The sequence below is a fragment of the Bombus pyrosoma genome, linkage group LG13 (genome assembly GCF_014825855.1).
Source record: "Bombus pyrosoma isolate SC7728 linkage group LG13, ASM1482585v1, whole genome shotgun sequence".
In the NCBI taxonomy this organism is placed as follows: Eukaryota; Metazoa; Arthropoda; class Insecta; order Hymenoptera; family Apidae; genus Bombus; species Bombus pyrosoma.
In genome coordinates this window covers 2,399,169-2,410,497 of record NC_057782.1, presented here as the reverse complement: position 1 = coordinate 2,410,497, position 11,329 = coordinate 2,399,169, and the positions used below count along the sequence as shown (strand labels likewise).

At 40.3% G+C, this 11,329-nt stretch overlaps 1 protein-coding gene across 1 annotated transcript; it reads left to right on the top strand.

Moving 5' to 3' along the window:
* Nucleotides 1-2,485: 2,485 nt before the first annotated feature.
* LOC122574364 lies at nucleotides 2,486-4,090 on the top strand. Its single transcript, XM_043741879.1, has 3 exons — nucleotides 2,486-2,762; nucleotides 3,752-3,807; nucleotides 3,887-4,090. Exons 1-3 carry the CDS (start codon nucleotides 2,486-2,488, stop codon nucleotides 4,088-4,090), a joined length of 537 nt encoding a protein of 178 aa, XP_043597814.1.
* Nucleotides 4,091-11,329: the final 7,239 nt, after the last annotated feature.

Below are 11,329 nucleotides of genomic sequence, written 5' to 3'. Positions count from 1 at the left end.
TGAACCGTATAGTATAGGAAGGACCATAACAATTTTTTTTCAAGTTTGTCACTGACATATAAATTATTAGCCAAAAGAACCACACTGGTTGGCACAATACGCGGAAACAGAAGAGAACTTCCTAAAATTTGTAAAACGAAGAAGGATACTATGGCTAGCTTTTCGTCGCTACTGTATCGATCAAATGAGATTACACTCGCAATTTATAAAAGTAAGCCGAGGAAGAAAGTTTTTATCCCGAGCTCAAAACATAAAACCGTCAAAATTGGAAAAAGCGAAAAGGGCTTACCTGAAACGGTCAAATTTTATAACAAGACAAAATTTGGGGTAGATATAGCAGACCAAATGGCAAAAAAATATAGCGTGAAGTCGGGATCAAGAAGATGGCCACTTCAAGTATTTTTTAATATTTTAGATTTAGCCGGCATAGATGCCTGGATTTTATATAAGGAAACCATAGGTGAGCAGATATCCAGAAAAGTGTTTATGTTTCAATTGGCAGATGAATTTGCCGCTGACAATGAAAAATCACGAGTAGAACAAAGAGCACCTGAGATCCAAAGTACGTCAAAGAACTCATCTTATTCACGAAAATATTGTCAGATGAGGTATTGTAAGAATAATAAGACCACCACCATTTCCAATGTTTGTAAAAAATATGTATGCGGAAAACGCACGCAGGAGAAAGTTAACGTTTGTAAAAAATGTTACGAATGACAACTTTTGTACCTAATAATTTAAGTTATATACGTATTTTATTTATTCTATTATGCTTATTACGTTTATTATTATATTATTGTATTATACTTCTTATATTTACCAATGGAAATTTATTTTAATATTCTTGTTACCAAAGATTAGGGTACTAAATATTCTTCATTATTGTACTTATTGTTGTTATTATTATACTTGTTATTATATAGTTTTTATGATCTCAGAACATGTAGTTCCTTTTCTAAGATAATAATAAATCAATAAATATAAAAATATATAGTATCGCGGACAAAAGGCCTAGGAGTTAGCGGGTGAAACATATACAATGTCGCGAGAGCGGAGGCGTTCTTAAACCACATACAATGTCGTGAGAGCCGAGACGTTCTTCAATCGTATAGTTTTGTAAAAAGGGCCTACGTGGCCTTGGCCACGAGCGGTTGCGGAACATGTGCGTGGTGAGTCTACGGAAAGACAAAAGATATGCGAGAGCAGTTAGTTTTAATTTGTAAGTCGGAGAGTTTTAATCGAGAAGTCAGAGGGTGCGAGTTGCGTTGTAGAGTATAGTGTTGCTAGCGTTGCGGAGAGAGTGTGGTCTGTGTGAAAAAGAACGTTGGATCCGTTGTGTTGAGAGTTGTCAAGATTGTAGCGTGTTATTGCGACTAGTTCATGTTAAACTACCATCGTTTTTCTGTCTATATTTGTACAATCCATTTATTATAAATAAATCACAAATATCAGGATATAATAACAATATATTCCATTGACGATACTACAAATATGCCATTATTACGTATTTTTTAAAGATTAGTCATTTTATCCTGTTTTGGTAGAGATAGCTACCTCTCAAACGTCGTTAGTTCTAGTGTTAACAAAAATATTGACACATTGTTTGACTCCAACAACAAAATAGAAACGATCCTTAGTAACCAAACTGCACTTATCAGACACGTACTAGACGACACTAAGACGAATCAACTCGAAAACCTTACCAACGATATACGCAAAATTAAAAATCATAACGAGAAAAAACGAAATATTGATCTCTTTATTAATTCAGACTGAATCTACCATATCGGAACTCCGTATTAACATCGACGAAATTTGTAACACTATCATATTAGGAAAACAAGGAATCATACACCCACAAATTATAGAACCCAAACAATTCCTAACAACACTCGACCAAATAACGAAACAAAACTTTATGAGCAACCATATCGAACCTTCAGTTCAAAACTTCCAACTAATTCTAGATCTAAGTAAACTGAAATTATGGACAAATGATAATAAACTTATATATACGATAACTGTACCATTTTTAGAAGATAACGAGTGGAAAATAACAAAAATTTATCCGATACCTTTCAAACAAAACTCTGTATTTATCGCACCTATAATAGAAACTGACTTAATACTAACCAACTCAGAACAATACACCTTTGTCGATAGCCACTACTTAAACAAATATTGTAAACGAACGGCAATCATCCACATTAGTAAAAGAACTCAACCAAGCCACAATAGAATCAATTCACCTGAATGTAGAATCGAATTAATTGATAATCAACAGACAGTCAAAACTTGCCCGACTGCTGTATTCAAATTGGAAGAATTGACGTTCGTACCTTCACAGACTGAAAATCATTATATCATTCCTATGAAAAATGTGCAGATCGACGTATTATGTAAAACACATAAAATCTTAGAAATAAAACAACCGAGTTTAATTAGCAGCAAAACTGGATGTATAATTACATACGACCGTAATATTATGAAAATGGGAGGAACACACAAAAATATTTCTTATGAAATCAAAATTAAGAACAGTTTACATAGTTTCAAAGAAATAGACATCCCAACGCTAGAGAAAATATTAGAAACAGCACCAAAGGTAACTCACAATTTTAATCAATATAAAGCCAACCTCGATACGTTACAAACACAAGTCAATAGCCTACTATTCGAACGACGTATAAATTCACTCAAAGAATATGGCATTTTAACATTACAAATATTAGAATACGTAGCCCTAGGACTAGGAACAGTATATATATGTAGCATTGCGGACATAAGGCCTAGGAGTTAGCGGGTGAACCACATACAATGTCGCGAGAGCCGAGGCGTTTTTAAACAATGTCCCGAGAGCCGAGGTGCCGATGGGCCCGTAAATGTGTCATCGGTCCTTCAAATGAATAGTTTCATAGAAAAGGTCTACGTGGCTTTGGCCAGGAGCGGTCGCAGAACACTTGTGTGGTGGGTCTGCGGGAAGACAAAAGACATGCCAGAGCAGGGGAGTTTGAGTTGAGAAGTCGAAGACTGTAAATCGAGAAGTCAGAGAAAGTGCGAGTTGCGTTGTCGAGAGAGTGCTGTTAGCGTTGTCGAGAGAGTGTGGTCCGCGTGAGAGAGAACGTTGGATCCGTTGTGTCGAGAGTTGTCTAGATTGTAGCGTGTTATTGCGATTAGTTCATATTAAACTACCATCGTTTTTCTGTCTATATTTGTACAATCCATTCATTGTAAATAAATTACAAATATTAGGATATAATAACATTATATTCCATTGAAGGTACTACATATATATATATAAGCTTTCGTGTTATTTTCAATTATCTATCTCTGTGGGCTAGGCATAGGTCTCTCTACCGAAATTGGAGCAAAAGATTTAAATTAAACAGTGTTTATAACTATCGCAAAAATCTTGAAGACTCGAATTTTTTGTAGCTATTTTATTTTATATTTTATATTTTGTATATATTTTAGTTAACTAGAAACTTCCACAAAAGGGAAACGCTTACTTTGAATAGATAAACATAAACTATGCATCTATAACACAGGATACCTCATCTGATATTGACATCTTGATTTACGTCACTATTACTATTTGTAGCGGAAAATGTTTTAGTTTATTAGTTGTTATTGCGATTAGTTCATATTAAATAATTCATCGTTTTTCTGTCTATATTTGTACAATCCATTCATTGTAAATAAATTACAAATACCAGGATATAATAACATTATATTCCATTGAAGATACTACATATATTGTACAAATGTAAACTTTTCGAATGTCTAAGTCGAGTAATTCCTAAAAATGTATGTATCAGAATACTTTGCCCTACCGCTCACGTAAACAATATACATCAACCACCAACAACACCAATTCTTCCATCAGCCCATGGGACGGTCACTTTCCAAAACATTACAGAAAATGAAGATAACGGGATCACTCAAATCAGACGACCCACCAGAGCCATACGCTTCAACGGAGCAAAGCGAATCTAAGAAGAGGAGAATGTCACACGCTCAAGAGGGCCACCCGTTCAGAAATGGTAATCAAGTAGACGAAACACCCTGCATGCCACAGCTATCGAAATAGTAACAAAACAGTAGTTGAATAGCTGCCTCTGATGTACATCCGACGATAACCCCTCCAAAGGGACTAAAACCTCACTATAAAAACCCTCCAAAATTAGCGCGCGATACCTCATTCTGTTATAATTCTTTGAACCGTCACTCTGTTGGATTTATACAATAAAATTTCCATCTTCTTATACGAAGTTCAATTTCTTCGCCTTATTCGTGAAACGTTCGAACTGCGACGCGAGATCACCAGCGATCTATCGGTTTTGTGATTTCTTGTTTCTCCGACGTGACAACGGATATAAAGATGTGGCGGCACTCGGCAACGATGTATATCGCCAAAGCGAAGTGCCTAATGAGCCATCAATATTCCAACGGTCCTACCGCTAAATGTTCGAGATAATTTACTTATAGTTCTCAATGAGAATTGATTGTAAATAATTAATAGTAAATACTAAATAAAAAAAAAAAATGTTGGAGAAGAAGGCATGTGTGGCAACGATCGCGGACACCTAACAAACGCGTGGATAGTGGGGATATTGAGGGGCGACGAAGGGAAAATAATGGAATCCGATCGCAAGTCGAGTTGTAAGAGCTTCAGTCTTGGAAAGTTACGGCTGGAGTTCGGAAGTAAACTGTCATTAGTGTAAACAAGGTATTAGCAAATAAATTCTCTCTTTTTTTCATTTTCATCTTCGATTTCTTTTTTTTATTTTACGTGACACAAACATAGTCGAGAAGTGAGAAAGTCAGTGGTAATCGAGGATTGTACGAAACAAATTGATTGTTAAATAAATATGTTGTTGAACAACGCCGAGTATTTCTTTGGCACCTTACACCAAACACCACCTCAACTTCTTACGACACAGGTCAGAAGTAATTGAAAAATTAAAAGCCTTTTGCCTAGAAGTTGAAAATCAGTTTAATAGTAAAATCAAAGAAATCATAGTGATGGAGGGAAAGAATTAAAAAATAAGTAAGTTGAAAGTTTTCTAAGAAGTAAGGGGATTAAACATACAATCAGCGTCAAATACACTCCTGAAAAAAATGGCGATAGAATGGGAAAATAGAATGATAGAGGCGGGCCGGTCGATGCTGTATTCAAAAACAAATCCACCGTTGTTCTTATGGGTCGAAGCCATGAACACCGCGGTACAGGTCATTAACAAGACGGGGCCGACGAGACAGGACAATAAAACGGCGTATGAATTGTGGTAGGGGAAACCCTCAGTTGTAGAAAAGTTTAGAATTTTTTGTACTGAGTGTTTGGCACACATACCTGCGGAGAAGAAAAGGAAACTTGGTAAAAAGGCGACAAAAAGGATACTTAGACTATCTAGATGACGGACAAGGGTATCGCGTGTACGTGCCGAACGTGAGAGATGTAATATTGAACCGCGACGTAATTAATTCCGTAATTAATTAATTTCAGTTTCCCAAAAAATATTTAACGCGAAGTATGAACAAACGTATGAAAGTGCAGAGAGCGAGCAGAAAACTGTGGCACCCGCCACGGAACTTCCGTCGGCTTCGCGACACAAAGCGCTATGCCGTTGTCACACGCTCAAGAAGGCCATCCACTCAGAAACAGTAATCAGATAAAAGACATAGACTCCGAGCTTCGGACTCCTTTGGACACATCACCACCTTATCACCATAATCTACACCAAGGCTGTGACGCACCTTAGTCCACATCAAGATAGGACATCGACCACCGAGCTTGGAACTCCCTTGGACACATCACCATCCTATCATCATAGCCTATATAGAAGTTATGATACACCTTAGTCTCATAGATAAGACATCGACCCTCGACCTTCGAATACTTCTCCACATCATAATCTACACTAAACCCTTCAACAGCCTCAAACCAAAATGCCGAGACTTCAAACAGCTCGGGCAGTTCTTGCGCAGCCCTTTTCTTCGATTCAGTGTCAGTCTATTGCTTGTAAGTGGTGAATTTATAATAAGGAAGATTAATAGTTGGGTTACGACTCAGTATTCTTTTCTTTTATCATTGAACCCTGAATTCTACGTGACACCGTCAAAGCACAACAAAGCGTGCCCACTGTACCATCGATATCCCTACGCTTCTTTCGCCGAATTCTCGGAAGAACACATACGCGGCAACCGCCGCGGTACATCTAATAAACGCGTGCTAATGGGGACATCGATGGGCAACCACGGGAAGGATCTGTTTGTCCTGGAACGAATTCATTCAGCCCCGAGTTGCGAAGTGTGAAAGGTTATGCGAAGCAAACACAATTAGAAACGGGTTATTGACTCTTGATTGTTCAGTTAAATCGTTATTAGTTATTCATCGTTGTTAATCTTTATTTGTTGTTAATTGTTAAAAATATGATAAACGTTATTGTTGAAAATCAAGGTCATTTCTTGTGGATACCTTCACCGACGTTCACCTCAAAACCATAGAACAACCTCACGTAGTTGGCGAGAATGTGAGACAATTGAGGGATAGAAGGATAGGTCAAAACAATCGATTTTTATCATTGCCTGTCGTTGTACGTAACGGAAAAATTATGAAAAGCAACAATTGATACCTGACACTGGCGTATCAAAAACAAAGAATATATATTCTGTCTATATATTGTTAACACTGTTATAAAACATAGTGAGGGCAAAAAATGTGTGAAGCATGACAAATTAAAAACATCCTTTAGTTCAAACGATGAGTGAATAAGTCAGTAGAGTTAGCGCGTCGTAATATGACATCCGCGAAAGCCATTATAGTGGCGCATCGTATCTAAGAGATTAAGAGATTAAGAGATGGGACTTTCTTTATGGCCATGGGCCGCTACATTTTTTCTCTTCTTTTTTTACAAAGTTTGTTGCGTACATACGGTCGATCGACTTCGCTCGTTACGTCGCAAAATATATCCATGTCCTGGTTGGGGAAACGTACCTTTTTTCGCTGCAACGCGCACGTGCCGGAGTTGACGATTTCGCGTAACTCAGTATCGTTCTCTTGCGCGGCTATATAATCGAGGTGTCGGAATTGGCGCGGCGAACACTTACTTTACCGAGGTTTTTGGTTAAACGCGTATGTGAGAGATCTGTGCTCTGCAAAAATCACAAAATTTCTCCCTTCCATGCATGTCTAAACCGTTTAACCGCTGTATACATCGCGAGTAATTCGCGATAATGCGCGCTGTACTTTCTCTGTGCGGGGGTGATAGATTTCGTAAAGAATCCCAGCGGCGGCTATCTGTCGTTTACACGCTGCTGCAAGACCGCTCTTATGTCACAGATGAAATCCGACTGAACAAAGCGATAAGATAGCGAAATTCCAAGCGGCTTAGCATGAGTGACCATCGGGACAATATCCGGTCACTCTATCCGTTCCCAGAGATATATGATCGAAGCCTTTTCCCACTCCCACGAATAAAAGAATTTAAATACACCCCCTAAAGATCATACAAGTCAGTCTGAACAGTCACGCCTACAGCTCGGAAGTGTATTGCAAACAAAAAAAATGAAGTTTCTTTTTTCTTCTTAAATTTCTTTTTTATTTTACGTGACACCTACCGCGTAATCGGACGCGTCTACTGCGAGACTGACTAGCACGCTTGGTATCAGATGGGCTAGCTAGCATCGTGGCGTTAGCAAGGGCGCGTTTCGACTCGCGAAAAACATTTTCGATCTTTTCCAATCACGTCATGGGCGCATTTCCCTTCCTTACACCCTTCAACATATCGTTAAGCGGTTGGAAAATATTCGCGGCCCCCGGTACGAAACGACGATTAAACCGGTAGGGGTTAATCATACCGATGTACCTTCGCAGGTGCTTGACGGTCGCGGACTTCCGAACTTTTATTATCGCATTCACGCGTTCGGCTAATGGTTTTGTTCCATCAGCATCTACACCGTATACCCCAAAAATGTGATTTCACGCGCATCGAATTCACATTTCGCAGAATTTATTACCACGCCGTAATCGTTTAGGCGGTTAAATAGCGTTCGCAAGTGTTCGCCGCGTTGCTTCTCGTTTTCCGAGGCTACCAAAAAATCGTCGATGTACACGCAAACGATATCTAAACCGCCTGTAATTTCGTCGACAAATCTCTGATACGTTTGTGCCGCGTTGCGAAGTCCAAACATCGCATTTATCACTTCGAATATCCCGAACGGAGGCACGATCGCTGTCTTCTCGATGTCCTCGGACGCGATCGGAACTTGATGGTGCGCGCGGACGAGGTCAATTTTCGAGAAAATTCGCTTACCATATAGTTGTTGCACGAGTTCTTCAATATGCTGCGGCGAATACCTTCCGGGCATGATGCAGGCGTTCAGCGCCCGATGGTCATCGCACGGTCGCAGTCTTCAGTCTTTTTCGGGGACGACGTGCAGGGATGGTCGTCGGGGACGATGCCCACGGGCTCTTCGATGACAATCACTCCTTGCTTCAACATCATCTCGAATTCCGCCTTCACCTGTTTGAGGCGGTTGGGGACGAGGCGTCTCGCTGTAGATGGGTGGTTCTGACGTTTTACGCCGTGCTAGGTTCTTCCTTCTCCAAAGACGGGTGGACGGGTTAGGTCCGGGAATTCTGTGAAGAGCTGAGCTGGTGGTGCGTCGATTCGCCGATGATCGTTTTTATCGACGCAGTGTCGGCCTTGGTCGGGTATCCCGTTGACGATAGGTTGGCGGTCGGATCGACGAAGCGTTTCTTTCGCGGGTCCACCAGCACCCGTAGTAACTAGGCGTGTTAACGTCCGCCATTATGAAAAGCCATTTAACGTCACGTCAAAGAAACAAGCTCAGGAACATCGCTATACGTTTCCCGTTGGCCGCGAACGTATTCATTTCTGTTCGCGGGTCCGCGTAATCTATTGCGCGGGTACACGTATAGATCAGCTGCAGTGTCCATGAGAAAAGAAATCCTCGAATTCCTGTCGGTCACGAATATGCGCTGAGATACGCAGCCGTCGTTGCACACCGCGTTCACGGGCGACTGCTTTTTCCTTTGGAATGTGATCGGCGGCGTCTTGAGCATGATTTTGGAAGGCGGCGTCGGCTGCCGAGATTCAGCGCGTTAATTTGCGTCTCCAATTGATTTACCTTGTCTTGTATCGCGTCCGGGACGCATCTTGCTTCGAGCCATATCTCGTGCATCCGATTTGCTATCTCAGTCAAGACGTTTGCATCTATTCCGCTTGCGACGGGCAGGACCCGTTGCGTATTTACCGGAAGACAGTCTTTCCAGAGCGTCAGAGCGTAATCGTCCGAGACTGATGGGGTGGCCAGCTTCTTCAAGGCCCTGTGGAACTGGGACGGCGTCCTATCTCCAATTTCTTCGCCCTCGAGCAACCTCCGCACTCTCGAACTCTCCAAATTGGTCAATTTTTTGATAACTTCGCTCTTTAGCCGTTCGTATTTTCCCGTCGCTGGCGGGCCGATAACTATGTCCTCGGCTTGATCTAAATATTAATCCCAGAGGTACTAGATGAGGACGATAAATTTGGTTTGGTCACTGGTGATATGAGTCACCTTGAAATGTTTTTAACACGATAAACCACAACTTTATATTTTTGGGCCACATTTGCGGTACGCGGAATAGTTGGCTCACGATGTCTACGTTGTCGGCGGCGTTCGTCGCGCGCTCTTCCTCGTTGGCACTTGCCATTTCGAACACTCACGATTTGTGGAAACGATGTCTTCGTGGCACTAAACACTCATCTCTTTCACTTTAAATCACGTCAGAGTCACCAATTTGAGGTCGTAGCACGTGTAGAGTACCAAGAAAATACCCCGCGGATTGATTTAACAATAAGCTTATTAATGTGGCGAGGAAAACTTTAACAAATCTTACTAGCAGAAGTTACCGAGGCCGTCCTTGTACTGTTCTTCTCGCGCTCACCGACGACTCGACTTCACTGATCATTCTGATCACTGATGTCTCTCCGTGACTCTGTGTAACTGTGTTGAGCCCTTCCTAGTTGCCCTTTATATAGGGTGCCGATGTCCCCGAGAGAGAAAATTTTATTCCAAGGTAGGGAAACTGTTTCTTTTTGACGAAGGCTTCTTTGTAAGTCCCAGGGTTTGTTCTTTCACGACGTCCTGGCCCCGGACGTTCCGCAGGTTATGTGGCCAACACATGCGCTTAAACTCTGGAATTTTCTTTATGGGCCGCTACATACATACTTCTTAAGCACTTCAGTTTATGCTATATTAACATTTAGGCAACCGCGCGCGTCACAGCGTGCTATACGTTTTTCACCGCGTTCGGACAAACCAAATTATACGCTGTCCACCGCGCACTTTTCCAAGTATCGAGGGCTAACATTTACTACTTAGAGAACAAAGAAGTCTAAAAATTATTATAGGATTTGTTCAGAAATATTAGAAATTGGGATTTCCAATGATTTCTTTCCTATATGATACATTTATTGATAAATGGATCTATTCACAACGGATTAAACAGGAAACGATGGTTATTATAACGTGAACTAAACACAGTAATGTGCTATAACTAAACAACTAAATGGATAATTCACAACTCACAACTAATAGTTTACAATTCATAACAACTCGGCAACTCTCTTTCGGCTCAACTCTCGACTCCTCACAACTCGACTTTCAACTAACCACTCCTCACAATTCGACTTTCAGTTAACGACTGCTGATTAATTCGTCTTTCTCCCTTAGGTATCCCTATGTCATCTTTTCGTACCCCCACCACGTACGTATTCCGTAACCGTCCCCATTTACGGCCACGTAAACCTTCCTTCTTCCAAGTAACTATTCCACTGAAGGACCGACGACACATTGATGGGCCTCTTGGCCCATTCAAGTTTTCCGACCCTTTCGGCCTGTCGGCGCTTAGGCTTTCTCGCAACACTGTTTGTACAATAGTTCACCCGATATTTCTTAGGCAATCTGTCCATGATACTACATTGTTTAAATGGTCAATTATATTTTGCGGTAATGATTTTATTTAAAGATACCACATATTCTTTATACAAAACATCAAATTAAAAGTATATATTAGAAGTATAAAAAGATATAGGTAATATTAAAAACATTAAAGATGACTAGAGATAAATGATACGACTTGAACGTGAAATTAAAAAATCATAATGCATTTTAATATTTTTTTATAGCGTGATATCGTTCGACTATAACTTTATTTAGTCATAACTGATAGTGTAACTTCTTAATTAATTTTAAGACCACTAAATTGGTGTATTTTATTACATATCGCAATTTATAAAAGCAGAAAAAGAGTCGCAATTAA

Excerpts from the sequence above, each read along its gene's own strand:
- LOC122574364 (XM_043741879.1), top strand. The coding sequence starts at position 2,486 with ATGAAAATGGGAGGAACACACAAAAATATTTCTTATGAAATCAAAATT. Across the intron at positions 2,763-3,751 it reads CCTAGGACTAGGAACAGTAT|ATATATTGTACAAATGTAAA; the intron begins ATATATGTAGCA and ends TGAAGATACTAC. Across the intron at positions 3,808-3,886 it reads GTCGAGTAATTCCTAAAAAT|CCCATGGGACGGTCACTTTC; the intron begins GTATGTATCAGA and ends TTCTTCCATCAG.